Source organism: Amblyraja radiata, chromosome 1 (assembly GCF_010909765.2).
Source record: "Amblyraja radiata isolate CabotCenter1 chromosome 1, sAmbRad1.1.pri, whole genome shotgun sequence".
Classification (NCBI taxonomy): Eukaryota; Metazoa; Chordata; class Chondrichthyes; order Rajiformes; family Rajidae; genus Amblyraja; species Amblyraja radiata.
Window position 1 is genome coordinate 48739115 of NC_045956.1, and position 19043 is coordinate 48758157.

At 43.0% G+C, this 19043-nt stretch overlaps 1 protein-coding gene across 4 annotated transcripts in view; it reads right to left on the bottom strand.

Annotated features, from left to right (window-relative positions):
* Positions 1–19043, bottom strand: part of thsd4 (thrombospondin type 1 domain containing 4) — a 558240-nt gene that overhangs the window by 77478 nt on the left and 461719 nt on the right. For all 4 annotated transcript variants that reach the window (XM_033021503.1, XM_033021512.1, XM_033021494.1 and 1 more), the window contains exon 9: positions 6531–6735. In XM_033021503.1, coding sequence (XP_032877394.1) covers positions 6531–6735 — 205 coding nt within the window. The remainder of the gene's footprint in view (positions 1–6530; positions 6736–19043) is intronic.

The window sequence follows — 19043 nt, forward strand, 5'->3', positions numbered from 1 at the left end:
TGTTACCTTTGAGGTCCCTTTTAAATCTCTCCCCTCTCACCTCTTACTTGGTTTTAGAATCTGGGAAAAAGACTGTCAGCATTCACGATATCCATGCCCCTCATGATCTTGTCATCTCATTAAGATCATCCCTCAAGCTCCCACTTCCCATAGAAAAAAGTCTTAGCTGATGCAACCTCTTCCCATCACTCAAATCTGTAAGAGGTAACATTCTGGTGAATCTCTTCTGCATCTCAATAATATTGCAATGACTTGTACCGCAGCAATATAATGTCCCAACTTCTGTACTCAATACTCTTCCCAATGAAGACAAGCAGGCCAAACACATTCTTAATCACAATGTCCACCTAACTTGCCACATTTCGTGAACCGTGCACCTGCCTTCATCAGCTGTAAAGACCAGGCCAATAGCTGCTTCGACTTGATAACAAAAAGACCAATACTCAGTACTTGTTTGCTGATCACACATGCCGATTCTTGTTGCTCAAGGATGTGCCGCGCAGCGGGAGACAGCTCCCGGGATGTGCTACACCCTGTGGCAGCAGAAGGCTCTCAGGATGCACCATGCAGCAGCAGAAAGCACCCATGGTGCACCCTGCAGCAGCGGAAAGCACCCATGATACATCCTGCAGCAGCGGAAAGCACCCAGAATGCACCATGCAGCAGCAGAAGGCTCTCAGGATGCACCATGCGGCAACACAAGGACCAATGGGCAGTGAGTGCCCCGGTGAGCAGGCTGCTGAGAGCAGAGAGGGACCCGGCAGGTGGGCCACCGAGAACAAAGAGGGATCCATTGGAGGGGCCACTGTGAATGAGAGAGACCCGACGGGCCACCTGTGGCCATGTGCAACGGCAGGCCTGGGTCGCCGCTGTGAGAAGATAAGACTGTACTAAGAAATTTTGAAACTTTGTCGGTGCCAGAAATGTGGCGACTCTTTGTGTACTGCCGAGGTGAAGTCTACTGTGTGCTTTTACGGGGTTGTATGCAAGAACAAAGAATCTCACTGTAGCTAGGTACATGTGGCAATAAAGTATCATTGAATGAATCAAAGGTAGACAAAAGTGCTGGAGAAACTCAGCGGGTGAGGCAGCATCTATGGAGCGAAGGAAATAGGCGACGTTTCGAGTCGAGACCCTTCTTCAGACTGATGTGAGGGTGGGGGGGAGGGCGGGAAGAAGAAAGGAAGAGGCAGAGACAGTGGGCTGAGGGAGAGCTGGGAAGGGGAGGAGAAAGCAGGGACTACCTGAAATTGGAGGTCAATGTTCACACCACTAGGGTGTAAACTACCCAAGTGAAATATGAGGTGCTGCTCCTCCAATTTACGGTGGGCCTCACTCTGGCCATGGAGGAGGCCAAGGACAGAAAGGTCGGATTTGGAATGGGAGGGGGAGTTGAAGTGCTGAGCCACCGGGAGATCAGGTTGGTTATTGCGAACTGAGCGGAGGTGTTGGGCGAAGCGATCACCAAGCCTACGCTTGGTCTCACCGATGTAGAGCAGCTGACACCTAGAACAGCGGATGCAATAGATGAGGTTGGAGGAGATGCAGATAATAATAATAATAATGGATGGGGTTTATATAGCGCCTTTCTAATACTCAAGGCGCTTTACATCGCATTATTCATTCACTCCTCAGTCACACTCGGTGGTGGTAAGCTACTTCTGTAGCCACAGCTGCCCTGGGGCAGACTGACGGAAGCGTGGCTGCCATTCTGCGCCTACGGCCCCTCCGACCACCACCAATCACTCACACACATTCACACACAGTCACACACAGGCAAAGGTGGGTGAAGTGTCTTGCCCAAGGACACAACGACAGTATGCACTCCAAGCAGATGAACCTCTGCCGCACCTGGAAAGACTGCTTGGGTCCTTGAATGGAGTAAAGCGGGAGGTAAAGTGACAAGTGTAGCATTTCTTGCGGTTGCAAGGGAAAGTGCCTGGTGAGGGGGGTGTTTCAGGTGGGAAGGGACAAATTGACCAGGGAGTTACGGAGGGAGCGGTCTCTGCGGAAAGCAGATAGGGGAGGAGATGGGAGGATGTGACCAGTGGTGGGATCCCGTTGGAGGTGGCGAAAATGTCGCAGGATTATTTGTTGTATGTGATGTCTGGAAGGGTGGAAGGTGAGGACAAGGGGGACTCTGTCCTTGTTACGAGTGGGGGGATGGGGAGTGAGAGCAGTTACGGGGCATAGAAGAGACCCTGGTGAGAGCCTCATTAATAGTAGAAGAGGGGAACCTCTTCTACTCAATTCAATGATACAGTGAATCATTGTAGTCTCAAATCTCCCTGGTCCTCAATACTCTCCAGGGATCGACCATTTATTGTGTACAGTATATCCTGCCCATGTTTGACATACCAAAGTGCAACACGTTACACTTGTCAGAGTTAAATTCCATTTGCCATTCCTTGGCCCACCCTCCCACCTGATCTAGACCTTGTTATAAATTCAGATATCCTTCCTCACTGTCTAATATACCAACAATGACAGTATATATTGACATCAGTATATTTACTAACAATGTTAATGACATTGTCATTCAAATCATTAATGTGTATAACTAACAGCAATGGAGCCAACAATGACCTCTGCGGCACACTATTGGCCTAAGGCTCCAATTAGAAATAGTCTGACTCCTTCCTATAAGTCAACTCCTGCCTACAAGTCAATTTTGAAATTAATTTTCTAGTTCACCTTGGATTCCAGGCCATCTAACCTTTCAGACTAGCCTACATGAGGGACCTTGCTGAAGTCCAAGTAGACCATGTCCTCTGCTCTGCCCTCGTCAATCCTCTTGATCTCTTCAAAAAACTCTCAGATTCGTGAGACATGATTTCCCACGTCCAAAGCCATGCTCACTATCCTTAATGAGTCTGTTCAAATGCAGGGAGATCCTATCCCTAAAAATCACCTCCAACAACTTTCATGTTCATAAGTTCTAGGATCAGAATAAGGCCATTTGGCCCATTAAATCCACTCCCCATTTAATCTTGGCTGATCTATTTTCTCCTCTCAAACCCATTCTCCTGCCTTCACCTTGGTCCACCCTCCCACCTGATCGAAACATTGATCCCTGATATCCTTACTAATCAAGAATCTGTCAATCTCCGTCTAAAAAATATCCATTGACTTTGCCTCCATAGCCGTCTGTGCCCATACAGCATTGATGTCAGGCTCAGTAGTCTATAGCTGCCTGGATTGTCCTTGCTGCTCTTTTTAAATAATGGTACAACATTAGCAACTCTACAGTCTTCCATAAATTCACTTGTAGCTAAAGATGATGCAGATATCTCTGCAAGGACCTCTGTAATTTCGCACAAGGCCCGACCATGCATTTGGCCAGCCCCTGTGGATTTTTCCACCTCAATGTGCTTTTAGACCACCAATGCCTCCTTTTTGGCAATTCATACATGATCTAAGAGATCACAACTCTTCTGCCTCAATTCCTTAATGTCCATGATCTTCTCCTCAGTAAAAACAATGAAATGTATTCATTTAATATCTCCCCCATCTCTTGTGATTCTAACAAAGAGAAGCCATGCTGATCTTTAAGGGGATCTATTTTATCCCTTGGCCACGTTTTTATTACCAATATACCTGGAGTATTTCTAGGGATTTTCCTTTACCCTGCCTGCCAGCTCCATTTCATGTCCTCTGTTTTCCCTCCCGATTCCCTCTGTAAGTGTACGCCTGCACTTCTACACTCAGAGATATTTGCTTGATCCCAACTGCCAACATTTGATGTAGGCTTCCTTCTTCTTCCTGACCAGGGCCTTAACATCTTCATCAACCAGGATTCTCACAACTTGTTCGTCACTTTAACAGGAACATGCTGCCTCTGGTACTCTTGCTATCTCACTTTTGAAAGCTTCCCACTTGCCAGCCGTCCCCCAACCTGCAAACAGCCTCTCCCAATCGACCTCTGCAAGAGTCTGTCTTATATCTCCAAAGTCAGGCTTAATTTCAATCTCGGACCTTAATTTGAGGGCCAGTTCTATCCATCTCCATAACTACTTTGAAATGAATAGTCATAGTCACTGGTCCAAAATTGCTCTTCCATTGCAGTTATCACTGAATCAACAGATCAATAAACAATAGACAATAGGTCATAGTAATTTAAGAAGGAACTGCAGATGCTGGAAAATCGAAGGTACACAAAAATGCTAGAGAAACTCAGTGGGTGCAGCAGCATCTATGGAGCGAAGGAAATAGGCAACGTTTCGGCCCGAAACGTTGCCTATTTCCTTCGCTCCATAGATGCTGCTGCACCCACTGAGTTTCTCCAGCATTTTTGTGTACCATAGGTCATAGTAACATGTTCCCATTCTTCGAGCAGAACATGAAACTACACACTAAGAGAAAGCCCTCCATCATCATTCCAAGGCATATTCTAATTACAGAAGGAAATGCTTGAGAGCATTGACTGCAGCAGACCCTGATACTGGAGAAATCGCTCTATGCATGGTCCTTCTGCATTACAGTATAATGCAGTCACTCAGAGAAACGTGGACAGCCTGTGAGTTGATGATTTGGGTGAAAGGGATCAAAGGATATAGCCATCAGAAAACCCAACAGAGATTTGTCCTGCTTGTTTCATGCTTACATAGCACAGTGTAAACCAGAGGTTGTGTGAAATGGTCATGCGATGAACTGGGAGTTGCCTCATTTACACACTTCCTATTTTACACTATACCTGACTGAAGATAACAGATAAAAATCAGGCATTGTGTACAATGGACCTCCATCTGTTCAAAGCTTATTTCCCATTTCTGCTGTCGACCAATTTCACTCACCTAATCATGCTTGGCTCCACTTTCTTTCCTGTTGGGCAGTCTTCCAGCTGTGCTTCTCTGCTTCATTTTGGTTTAAATTAAAATTTCTTCTCTTATTAAAATGATCCAATCTACCGCTTCTAATCTTGCTTTTCACTTGTCAAACCTAAGTGAATTTACTTACCTCTGGGGATGGTAATGAACATTGAAAACGGTTGGCTGAATATCTGTAACCTCCCAATATGCAGTCAACTGGCAAAACGTCTAGCTAATTGTAAGAGATCAGAAAGTGGCCTCCCTGTTTCAAATACGAATGTGGGGGGAGTGAACAGTTTGAAAACAATGACCTAATTAGTCAGACAAAATAACACTTTAGCAACAATTATCTACAAGTTGTCATCCGTCATAATAATAGACATTGACCTCTGCTATCATATAATGCTTTCATGAGTGGTCTCAATAGGGAGCAATTTATGGCAGCCTTGACAATTATTCCATAATGCAGACTAGTGCAAAGAGAAGTACCCATAGTAGACAGTCAGTTGATGCAGACATATCCTTGAATAAACTGAAAGAACACATATTCACACATTTCAAAGAGAATTTGGGACGGCACTGTGGCGCAGTGGTAGAGGGTGCAGTCTGTACGGAGTTTGTTCGTTCTCCCTGTGACCACATGGGTTTTCTCTGGGTGCTCCGGTTTCCTACCACACTGGACGTCAACGACGCACAAGTTTGTAGGTTATTTGGTTAATTCGGTAAAATTGTAAATTGTCCCTAGTGTGTAGGATAGTGCTAGTGTACAGGGTGATCGTTGGTCAGCACGGACTTGGTGGGCCGAAGGGCCTGTTTCTGCGCCATATCTATAATGTATGAAGCCTAAAGAATTACTTTCTGTCACTGAAATATTCTCACCATTATTTACTGTGCTTTTTATAAACTGTGATATCAATCCAGGACAATATTAAAACAGATTGTTAGCAATGAGAATCTTACTGCTTGGATTAGAGAATTTCAGCTACAGGGAGAGAATTGTTTTCTCTGGAATGGCAGAGGCTGAGGGGATAGAAGTATATAATATTATGAGTGGCATAGACAGGGTAGACAGGCAAAACCTACGACCCAGGGTAGAAATGTCCAACACTGGAGGGCATATCTATAAGGTGAGAGGGGGAAAGTTTAATGGAGATGTACGGGTCAAATTCTTTCACACAGAGTGGTGGGGGCCTGGAACACGTTGCTAGAAGTGGTGGTGAAGACAGGTACAACAGTGGCGTTTAGGAGGCTTTTAGATAGGCACATGGAATTGTAGGGAATAGAGGGATATGGATCATGTACAGGAAAATGAGCGTTTAAACTAGGCATCATGTTCGGCAGGAACATTATGGGGGAAGGGGGGCTTGTCCTGGGGTGTAATGTTCTATGTTCTTTCAACTGTAGACTGGAATGAAATCACGACCATTTAACTATTAACTGGTGTGATCCCTTTAATTGTAAAGCAGGGATTCATTTTCGGCTATTTAAAGATGGGATGACTGAAACTAAATAAGAAAATATACCCTGACTTTAAAATGTGCATTGATGCTCCTGATTTCCCCCTATTAATTTTCCAGGACATCTGTTGAGTGCCCAGAGATAAAACATGAAGGGCTTTTCCACTTGTGTCGAGTAATAAGAAACTGAGAGAAGCCTGGAATCTGGGAGAAGCCTGTGCATGGAACAAGCTCAGTGAATATATAGAGAGGCTTAGTTGCTTACCCAGGTAGTTTCTGCTTTTGGTCATCTCAGTGACATTAATTTGCGTTGCTCCCTCAGGAATTTCGAGGATCTTATGATATCCCACGGACATGATGGTCTGCTTGAAGATTCCAGATATCACTTTACATGTGGTGTTGTCACCACCGCAAACACCACATCTGTCGTTAACTTTGTTCGAGCCCAGTATCTCATCGCATCCGAGGCTCTATAAAGATGGGAACAAAATGAGAGTTGTTATGTTCATTGTTTTACAGAACAGCAGTTTTATTTAATGAATTTATTAATGAACTGTGGGTGTCAATAGCAAGGTTGGCATTATTGTTCATGACCAAGAGCACTTTTAGAGGGCAGCTAAGAGTCAAATACTTTGGTGGGTAAGAAAGACAGTGACCAGAGGTAGACTTTAACCAGCAGCAGAGGTGTCCTAACCATCATCATTAAAACATAGACATTTACAGTATAGGAACAGGCCCTTGGGCCCACTATGTCTGTCCCGAACATAATGCCCAGATGAACTAAACTCATCTGCCTACTGTATAACCATATAACAATTACAGCTCGGAAACAGGCCATCTCGGCCCTACAAGTCCGTGCCAAACACATATTTTCCCCTTGTCCCATCTACCTACACTCAGACCATAACCCTCCATTCCTTTCCCATCCATATACCTAGCCAATTTATTTTTAAATGATAAAATCGAACCTGCCTCCACCACTTCCACTGGAAGCTCATTCCACACAGCTACCACTCTCTGAGTAAAGAAGTTCCCCCTCATGTTACCCCTAAACTTCTGTCCCTTAATTCTGAAGTCATGTCCTCTTGTTTGAATCTTCCCTACTCTCAATGGGAAAAGCTTATCCATGTCAACTCTGTCTATCCCTCTCATCATTTTAAAGACCTCTATCAAGTCCCCCCTTAACCCTCTGCGCTCCAAAGATTAAAGACCTAACTTATTCAACCTTTCTCTGTAACTTAGTTGCTGAAACCCAGGCAACATTCTAGTAAATCTCCTCTGTACTCTCTCTATTTTGTTGACATCCTTCCTATAATTGGGTGACCAAAATTGTACACCATACTCCAGAATTGGTCTCACCAATGCCTTGTACAATTTTAACATTACATCCCAACTTCTATACTCAATGCTCTGATTTATAAAGGCTAGCATAACAAAAGCTTTCTTTACCACCCTATCTACATGAGATTCCACCTTCAGGAACTATGAACAGTTATTCCTAGATCCCTCTGTTCAACTGCATTCCTCAATTCGCTACCATTTACCATGTACTTCCTATTTTGATTTGTCCTGCCAAGATGTAGCACCTCACACTTATCAGCATTAAACTCCATCTGCCATCTTTCAGCCCATTCTTCCAAATGGCCTAAATCTCTCTGTAGACTTTGGAAATCTACTTCATTATCCACAACACCACCTATCTTAGTATCATCTGCATACTTACTAATCCAATTTACCACACCTTCATCCAGATCATTGATGTACATGACAAACAACAGCGGACTCAACACAGATCCCTGAGGCACCCCACGAGTCACCTGCCTCCAACCTGACAAACAGCCATCCACCATTACTCTCTGGCATCTCCCATTCAGCCACTGTTGAATCCATCTTGCTACTCCTGCATTAATACCCAACAATTGAACCATCTTAACCAACCTTCCATGAGGAACCTTGTCAAAGGCCTTACTAAAGTCCATATAGACAACATCCACTGCTTTACCCTCATCAATTTCCCTAGTAAACTCTTCAAAAAATTCAAGAAGATTAGTCAAACATGACCTTTCAGGCACAAATCCATGTTGACTGTTCCTAATCAGACCCTGTTTATCCAGATGCTTATATATATTATCTCTAAGTATATTTTCCATTAATTTGCCCACCACTAAAGTCAAACTAACAGGTCTATAATTGCTAGGTTTACTCTTGGAACCCTTTTTAAACAATGGAACAACATGCGCAGTACGCCAATCCTCGGGGACTATTCCCGTTTCTAATGACATTTGAAATATTTCTGTCATAGCCCCTGCTATTTCTACACTAACTTCCCTCAATGTCCTAGGGAATATCCTGTCAGGACCTGGAGACTTATCCACTTTTATATTTTTCAAAAGTGTCAGTACTTCTTTTTCTTTGAATCTCATAGTATCCATAGCTCCTCTACTTGTTTCCCTTACCTCACATAATTCAATATCCTTCTCCTTGGTGAATACCGAAGAAAATAAATTGTTCAATATCTCCCCCATCTCTTTTGGCTCTGCAGATAGCTGTCCACTCTGTCTCTCTAATTGACCAATTTTATCCCTCGATATCCTTTTGCTATTAATATAGCTGTAGGAACCCTTTGGATTTACTTTCACCTTACTTGCCAAAGCAACTTCATATCTTCTTTTAGCTTTTCTAATTTCTTTCTTAAGATTCTTTTTACATTCTTAATACTCCTCAAGCACCTCATTCACTCCATGCTGCCTATAATTATTGTAGATCTCTCTCTTTCTCCGAACCAAGTGTCCAATTTCCCTTGAAAACCATGGCTCTTTCCAATTTTTACTATTTCCTTTCAACCGAACAGGGACATAAAGATTCTGTACTCTTAAAATTTCCCCTTTAAATGTCCTCCATTTCTCTTCTACATCCTTCCCATAAAACAAAATGTCCCAATTCACTCCTTTTAAATCATTTCGCATCTCGTCAAAGTTAGCCTTTCTCCAATCAAAAATCTCAACCCTAGGTCCAGTTCTGACCCTCTCCATAATTATATTGAAACTAATGGTATTGTGATCACTGGACCCGAAGTGCTCCCCAACGCATACCTCCGCCACCTGACCTGTCTCATTTCCTAACAGGAGGTCCAGCACTGCCCCTTCTCTAGTAGGCACCTCTATGTATTGCTGCAAAAAACTATCCTGCACACATTTTACAAACTCCAAACCATCCAGCCCATTTACAGAATGTGCTTCCCAGTCTATGTGTGGAAAATTGAAATCTCCCACAATCACTACCTTGTGCTTACTACTAATATCTGCTATCTCCTTACATATTTGCTCTTCCAATTCTCGCTCCCCATTTGGCGGTCTATAATACACCCCTATAAGTGTTGCTACACCTTTCCCAGTTCTCAGTTCCACCCAAATAGCCTCCCTAGACGAGCCCTATAATCTATCCTGCCACAACACTGCTGTAATATCTTCCCTCACAAGCAATGCAACACCTCCACCTCTTGCCCCTCCAATTCTATCACACCTGAAGCAACAAAATCCTGGAATATTTAGTTTCCAATCACAGCCCTCCTGCAACCATGTTTCACTGATCGCCACAACATCATACTTCCAGGTGTCAATCCAGGCTCTAAGCTCATCCACCTTTCTTACAATGCTCCTAGCATTAAAATATGCACATTTAAGAAACCCACTGCCTCTTATTCTCTGTTTATATTCTGTTTCTTCTTTCTCCCCTAGATTTTGGGCCCGAGTGCTTCCCTTCTCTGCCTCCTGCCTCCTGCCTCACACTCTGTCTACTAGATTTCTCTATTTGAGTCCCTCCCCCCAACCATTCTAGTTTAAAGTCTCCCCAGTAGCGTTTGCAAATCTCCCGCCAGGATATTGGTCCCCCTTGGGTTCAAGTGCAACCCGTCCTTTCTGTACAGGTCACACCTTCCCCAAAAGAAGTCCCAATGATTCAGAAACTTGAATCCCTGCCCACTGCACCAGTCCTTCATGTGTATATAATCTCTATCCCTCTCTTCTCTGCATATCTAGGTACCTATTTAAATGCCTCTAAAACACCACTATTGTATCTGCCTCCACCACCTGGTAGCCCAGGCACCCGCCATTGTCTGTGTAAAAATACTTGCCCCACACATCTCCTTTAAACTTTACCCATCTCACCTTAAAGCCATGCCTCTAGTCGTTCACATTGCCACTCTGACTGTTGATCCTATCAATGCCTCTCATAGTTTTAATTTCAGTTTAAACCAGCACCTGCAATTCCTTCTTACACACAGTTTTAGTTTAGTTTAGAGATACGGCGCGGAAACAGGCCCTTCGGCCCACCGAGTTCGCACCGACCAGTGATCCCCGCACATTAACACTATCCTACACACACTAGGGACAATTTACCCATTCACCAATTAACCTATATACTGTACCTGTGCGTCTTTGGACTGTGGGAGGAAACCGAAGATCTCGGAGAAAATCCACCGAGGGGGAGAACATACAAACCCAGTACAGACAGCACCCGTAGTCGGGATCGAACCTGTGTCTCCGGCGCTGCAAGCGCTGTAAGGCAGCAACTCTACCGCTGTACCACCGTATTTTATATGCTTCAATCATGTCTCCTCTTAAGCTCTAGCATTCTACAGTAAACAATCAAAGTTTTTCCAACCTCGCCTTGTGGCAAATACTGCCTAATCCAGCCAGCTTTCTGATAATCATCTTCTCTACCCTCACCAAACCTTCCATATCCTTCCTGTAATTATACAACCAAAACTGTGTGCAATATTCCAAATGCAGCCTAGCCAATGTCTTATAAAGCTGCATCATGATGCCCTGGCTCTTATTCCCATTGTCCCGACCCATGAAGGTGAGCTTACCACATGCTTTCTTTACCACCCTTTTCACTTGTGTTGCTACTTTCAGGGAAAAATGATACATACTTTTTAATTCCAGATTTTGCATTAACAGTTGAAAAATTCCTCAGCTGCTGTAGTAAATGTTTGTACATGAATTGAAAGTCCAGGCCTCTGGTTCTTAGTCCAATAAATAAACCCTAATGCTGCTGCTCAGTTTCTTCGCCTATCCACTGCATAGAATTTTACAATTCCTCAGTACAGTATGTATCTACAATCAAGTTACAAATCAATCTTTGTACAAAATACTTCTTAACTTGACTATGTCTTCTCCCAGTTTCCAATTGTTTCCTATAGTCATGTATTTGGGATTTGACTCGAAGTATTCCTCATTTAGGGTTACATATTTTTCAGTACAGTTCCTTGATGATCCCTTTCATCAATGAGTTCAAGTTCCCTTCTCAGGTGTACCCAGACCAATTTGCCTGCACATCAACTGACATAATGGTGTTGCTACACTGGTAAAGATGGCAATCTAAGAACTGTTTTAAATATCTGGGAGTCCACATCTCCGAGGATATGACATGGGCATCACACGCCTCAGCACTCGTGAGTAAGGCAAGGCAGCGCCTTTACCACCTCAGGCAATTGAGGAAATTCAGAGTGTCTCCGAGGATCCTCCAGTGCTTCTACGCAGCGGCGGTGGAAAGCATCTTGTCCGGGAACATTACCATCTGGTTTGGGAATTGCTCTGCCAAGGACAAGAAGGCTCTGCAGAGAGTAGTGCGTTCGGCCGAACGCACTATGGGAACTTCACTCACCCCCCTGCAGGAACTATACATCAGGAGGTGCAACTCCAGAGCCAACAATATCATGAGAGACCCCTTCCAACCCTGCAGTGGACTGTTCCAGCTGCTACGGTCAGGCAAACGCCTCCGTTGCCATGCGGTGAGAACGGAGAGGTTGAGAAGGAGTTTCTTCCCAGAGGCCATTCGTACTGTAAACGCCTTTCTCACCAGGGACTAACTCTACTGAACGTTTTTCCTTCCATTATTTATTATGTAAAAGAATATGTGTGTTATGATTGTGTTTATGGTTTGTTTGGTTGTTTGGTTGTTTGTCTTTTTGCACAAAAGTCCGCGAGCATTGCCACTTTCATTTCACTGCACATATCGTATGTGTATGTGACAAATAAACTTGACTTGACTTGACGACTTGATTTGTCCACAAAGTACCCATCAGCAGCTGGAATGTGGAAGGTGTCATTGTGTCATTGTGTCATTGTGTCATTGCGATGTAAAGCGCCTTGAGTATTCTAGAAAGGCGCTATATAAATCCCATCCATTATTATTATTGTTTGGATGAATTGTCACTTGATGCCGCACAGGATCCTGGCACTATTTTGACAAAACGCAATTCAGCTTGAGTTCTGCCCAACAATTATCTCTCCCTCAACATTACAAAAGCAGATAATCACATTGCCATCCGCATACCTGCTGGATACAAACTGACCCAATGCTAAAGGCTGGTGCAGGAAGGTGGACTTTAAGTACTTGGATTATTGGGTTCGCTTCTAGAGTACTTGGGACTTGTACAAAAAGGATGGGTTGCATCCAAAGCTGGAGAGCCGCCAATGTCCGCGCTGAGAGATTTACTTGTGCTACTTGGGAGGGTTTAAATTAATTTAGTGGGAAGCATAGAAGCAGTGCAGCAAGTCGGGAGAAAAATGGAGAGAATAAATCAATGGGTCCATTGGGAAGAACAGATAGTAGCAAGTTAGGCAGGACTGGCAGGCTCAACACCTTTTACTTTAATGCAAGGAGCCTCCTCAGTAAGTTGGACACTTAAACTCGCTAGAGTTTAGAAGGTTGAGGGGGAACCTCATTGAAACTTAACAAATAGTGAAAGGCTTAGATGGAGTGAATGTGGAGAGGATGTTTCCACTAATGGGAGAGTTTTGGACCAGAATAAAAGGATGTACCATGAGAAAGGAGATGAGGAGGAATTTATTTAGTTAGAGGGTGGTGAATCTGTGGAATTCATTGCCACAGATAGGTGTGGAGGTCGTCAATGGATATTTTTAAGGCAGAGATTAGCAGATTATTAATTAGTACAGGTATCAGGGGAGAAGGCAGAAGAAGGGGGTTGAGAGGGAAAGATAGATCAGCCATGATTGAACGACAGAGTAGATTTGATGGGCCGAATGGTCTAATTCTGCTCCTAGAACTTATGAACCTTATCTAGATGTTTTGATTGTAACAGAGAGGAATGCATATGAGGAGGGGGAGTTGCAATACTGACCAGAGAGAACATAACTGCAGTACTCATCGAGGGTATCATCGAGGGATTGTTCAATGAGCACAGATGAGGAGAACTTAGGAAAAAGAGAGGGACCATCAACCTGCTAGGATTATACCACAGGCCTCCCTGTCATCAGCAGGAAATAGAAGTACAGATATGTAAGAAAGGTGTAAGAGCAATACATAATAGTGGATTGATTTTAATTTTCCCAATATTGACTGGAATTACCATAATGTCTGGGGCTTGGATGGAATTTGTTAAGTGTATCTTTGTTTTTTGAGACAATTTGTAGAGAGTTTTTCCTCAAGGACTTGAATTGGGGGAAAAGCTGATTTCAATAGGTTAAGAGAGGGCCTGGCAAAAGGAGATTGGGAGCAGATGTGTATGGGTAAAACAACAACTGACAAGTGGGAGTCTCTTAAAAGAAATTTAGTAAGAAGTCAGGATGAGCATGTTCTGGTGAGAACAGAGAACAGGAAAAGGCCAGGAACATGCCCTTTGACCTGCCATGTCTGCGCTGACCCTAATGTCAAACTAATTCCATCTGCACATGGTCCGTATTACTGCCTCTTATTGTGTGTGTGGAAATGCCTCCTAAACGTTGATATTGCATCTGCTTTTACCACTTCCCCTGGCAGCATATTCCACGCACCTACTAGTTTAGTTGCGTTCAGTTGATTGTCACGAGTACCGAGGTACAGTGGAAAGCTTTTTGTTGCGAGCTAACCAGTCAGTGGAAAGACAATACATGATTACAATCGAGCCATTCACGGTGTATAGATACATGATAAGGGAATAACGTTTAGTGCAGGGTAAAGCCTGCAAAGCCCGATCAAGGATAATCCGAGGGTCCCCAATGAGGTAGCTAGTAGTACTACTCTCTGAGTGAAAATACCTGCCTTACGAATCTTCTTTAAAATGTCACCCTCTCAGCACAAATTTATGCCCTTGGATATTTGAGGGCATATCCACTCTGCTGCTAATCTACTTTCACCACGTCAACTCTTACACTATCGAAATCAGACATCCCCCAATTCAAGATCTTGAGGACCAACTTTTGTATAGTAGGTGTATCAAACACAATGGAGCTTGGGTTTAAAGTGAAAGAGGAGAGAGTTCTAAAGGAGATATGAGGAGAACACTTTTTTTACATAGAGAGTTGCTGATATCTGCAACAGGTTGCAACAGGAGATGGAGTCAAATACAATCACTATATTTAGGAGACATTTAGAAAGGGATAAACAGGCAAGGCATTGGAGGATATGGACCTAATGCAGACAAGTGGGAATAATGTCAATGGAAAGGTCTGCATGGCAGTGTTTGCCCAAAGGGCTCATGTCTGTGCTGTTGAACTCTATGACTATTTCCTACATCACTATGTTGCCTGCACTTCAAAAAGTAGAATTGGATGAAAATTATTTTGATATCCCCTGTTCTCATAAAAGAGTTGTGAAAGCATAAATCTTTTTCATACACGAATAGGGTTGGCACAGTGGCGCAGAGGTAGAGTTGCTGCCTTACAGCGCCAGTGTCCTGGGTTCGATCCTGATTATGGATGAAGTCTGTATGGAGTTGGTACATTCTCCCTGTGACCACGTGGGTTTTTTCCCGGCGCTCCGGTTTCTTCCCACATACTAAAGGCATAGAGGTTTGCAGGTTAATTGGTTTTGGTAAATTGTCCCTAGTGTGTATGATGGTGCAAGTGTACAGGGGTGATCGCTGGTCGGCATGGACTCGGTAGGCCTGTTTACACACAGCATCTCTAAAGTGCAAAGTAAAGTCTAAAGCATGTATGGGCAGAATTGTGATGGATTTGTCAAGAGTAGGTGATCAGGAAAAGTCAGAATGATGAGGATGAATGCCACAAACTGATCAGCCCAGCTTTCAAACGCTGATTATTTAATCAGCAAACTGCTGCGGTTGGTGAATCGCCTAATAACTTCCACAACATGACAACAGGCAGGGAAATGAGTGCATGTCTTGCTGGTACGGGGCCTTACTTCGTGGATTCAAAAACATGGGAATGTTGATGAATTCTAGGAGCAGAATTAGGCCATTCGGCCCGATCGAATCTACTCTGCCAATTAATCATGGCTGATCTATCTTTCCCTCTCAACCCCATTCTCCTGCCTTCTCCCCATAACCCCCTGACACCTATACTAATCAAGGGATGTGATGCATATCTAGAATCAATATTAGATTGGTGTCATTTATTTTAGTGAATACAAATGGAGCCTGCTTTCATCTGCACTCTTGTTTCAATGGTAAACAAAGTTAATGGAATGACAATGATAATATTTGTGGCTTACACTTTGGAAAAGCGAGTGTGGCCATGACCATCTTCAGACACTGGGCAGTGTGATGTATATAATGAGCATGGACACTGATGTTGCATCTCCAGATTAAACCGTTAGGACGGTGGCACTGCAGTGGAGTTGTTGCCTTACAGCGCTAGAGAGCCGGGTTCGATCCTGACTATGTGTGTTGTCTGTACGGAGTTTGTACATTCTCCCTGTGACCGCGTGGGTTTTCTCCGGGTGTTCTGGTTTCCTTGCACACTCTAAAGACGTACAGGTTTGTGAGGTTAATTTGCTTTGGTAAATTGTAAATTGTTCCTAATGTGTAGGATCGTGCTAGTGCACTGGGTGATCGATGGTCGGCACAGACTCGCTCGGTCAAAGGGCCTGTTTCTGTGTTGTGTTTCTACAGTCTAAAGTATAGTCTAATGTCTAAGGCCCACTGCTGTTGATAGTATAGAAACCCAGAAATCAGCCAGAAATAATGTCTGCTATCACGCTGGTGCACTTGGCATGTATGCAGATGTGCTCACTGAAGTGGTATTTACTGTACATTTAGAACATAGAACGTAGAACAGGAACAGGCTCTTCGACCACAATGTCTGTGCTGAATATGATACCAAGGCCAACTCTTATCTGCCTGCACATCATCCATATCACTCCATTCCCTGCATCCATGTGCCTGTCCATAAGTCTCTTAAATGCCACTGTGTTAGACTGACTCCAACAAGCAGCTGGTGAACCTTGGCACTGGTTTAACTCTTGGGAATAAATGACACCAATTTTCCCCAGAAAGGGGAATTACAAGGGTGTAAAAAAGTTAGTTGAATATTGATGGGATGCTATTGTCAATGCAATAAATGGGCTGGCATACGCAAATTAGTGTATATGAGTATATTCCATTTTGTAATAGAGAATTTAGATAGTTGGAATTGTTACATACTATGCTATTGGTTTATTATTGTTACTTCCACTGAGACACAGTGAATAATATTATTTGCGTGCTATACAATAAAATCATACTGTACATGTATACAATCAAGTCATACATAAGCCATCCACTATCCCATGCAAGAGTAGCAGTGCCCTTGTGCCACTCTTGTTTACACTGCTGTTCGGTAATGTCCTGGTTGATCATCTACCTCAATGCTGAGATCAGCCATGACCGTACTGAATGGTGAAACGGGTTTGCAGCATCAAAAGACGTAACCTTGCTCTCATTTCTTATGTTTCATGCAGTCGGGTCACAGGCTACCATTATATCATACACAGCTGACATTAGGGCTGAACAACCGGTGCAACTGTGCTCATATCAGCTCATGGACTTGACCAAAAGGACAGCTTATCAATAGAATCAAATACCAGCAAATTGAACCTTTAGGCAGGAGCCGGATCTTTCTGATATATTAAATGGGGTGAAATCTCACTATTTCCTTTTACTCCAGAGATGCTGCCTGATCTGCTGTTACTCCAGCACTTTGTGTGTTATGCATTATTCCAGCATGTGCAGTTCCTAGTATCTCTTTATTTCCTTACCTGATTGCACATGAAAAGTGATATATGTGCAGGAAAAAGAACCATAAGTAGCTCCAAAGAACACATAGTGCTAGCTAGAGTAACTCAGCATCTCTGGAGAACATGGGTAGGTGACGTTTGTCAGGACCCTTCTTCACACATATAACTCTGTAGGAATTGAAACATAGAATTTTAGATTGCTACCCAAACTGCTGGTGCACTCTATTTAGATTCACAGAAATGCCAGAGTCAAAGAAATAATGTTGGAAGACATCCCAAGCTTTAATAAAGCTTGTTGTTCTTGAACAGTTTCAATATCAAATGAGCAATAGGAATAGAGCCTTGACTACAATTAGGGTCTTGTAATTCTCTGCTAAATAAAAACCTTGTTCTAACTTGGGCTTAACATCAAAATCTGCATTCTTTTAATGATAATCGCGATAATTTTTTGTCACATATGCAACTTCATGCACACAAGAGGGGTGCACAAGCTGGGAATGTTGGCTATTGGCAGCAACAGAAACATTAGAAATCATTTAAGATATAAAATCTCCATACAACGTACCAAGATAAACATTTAAATTCCCATTTCTACTATTGCCTCATGGCACTGTGATTACTGAGGTCATTTTCTTGGGTAATAAAGATTACCTTATGCCAACCTGCAATTATAAAATAAAACTACACCAACTTTTTAATTCAATGCAAAGCATCATGTAGACTATTCAGCAAATCCACAGCTGCTGCATTGTTTAGAATCCAGATTGGTTTCGCCGTCGAGTTTTTTTCCACGGAGAATGTTCAATTCAACAATGTCACAATATTTTCCATCTCCAAGAAGAACAGTTCAGATTGCATCCCATGTCATTTAACTCTCAAGGTTGCAAAATCTGACCTGGGAATACTTGGCACCGCTGATTTTGTGCTTGCACTTTACCTGCTTAGCTCTGCTTTCATGCTTTTCACCCAAGATTGATTGTATGATTGTTTGAAATATACAACATTGAACGAGGCCTTTCACCCACCTTGTTGACCATCAATCACTCCAATCACACTAGTGTTTAAGAAGGAACTGCAGATGCTGGAAAAATCGAAGGTGGACAAAAATGCTGGAGAAACCCAGCGGGTGAGGCAGCATCTATGGAGTGAAGGAATCTTTATGTTCCTGTTCGGTTGAAAGGAAACAGTAAACATTGGAAAGAGCCCTGGTTTTCAAGGGAAATTGGACATCTTGTTCGGAAAAAGAGGGAGATCTACAATAATTATAGGCAGCATGAAGTAAATGAGGTGCTTGAGGAGTATAAGGAATGTAAAAAGAATCTTAAGAAAGAAATTAGAAAAGCTAAAAGAAGATATGAGGTTGCTTTGGCAAGTAAGGTGAAAGTAAATCCAAAGGGTTTCTACAGCTATATTAATAGCAAAAGGATAACGAGGGATAAAATAGGTCCATTGGAGAGACAGTGGACAGCTATCTGCAGAGCCAAAAGAGATGGGTGAGATATTGAACAATTTCTTTTCTTCGGTATTCACCAAGGAGAAGGATATTGAATTATGTGAGGTAAGGGAAACTAGTAGAGTAGCTATGGATACTATGAGTTTCAAAGTAAAAGAAGTACTGACACTTTTGAAAAATATAAAAGTGGATAAGTCTCCAGGTCCAGACAGGATATTCCCATAGGACATTGAGGGAAGTTAGTGTAGAAATAGCCGGGGCTATGACAGAAATATTTCAAATGTCATTAGAAACGGGAATAGTCCCTGAGGATTGGTGTACTGCGCATGTTGTTCCATTGTTTAAAAAGGGTTCTAAGAGTAAACC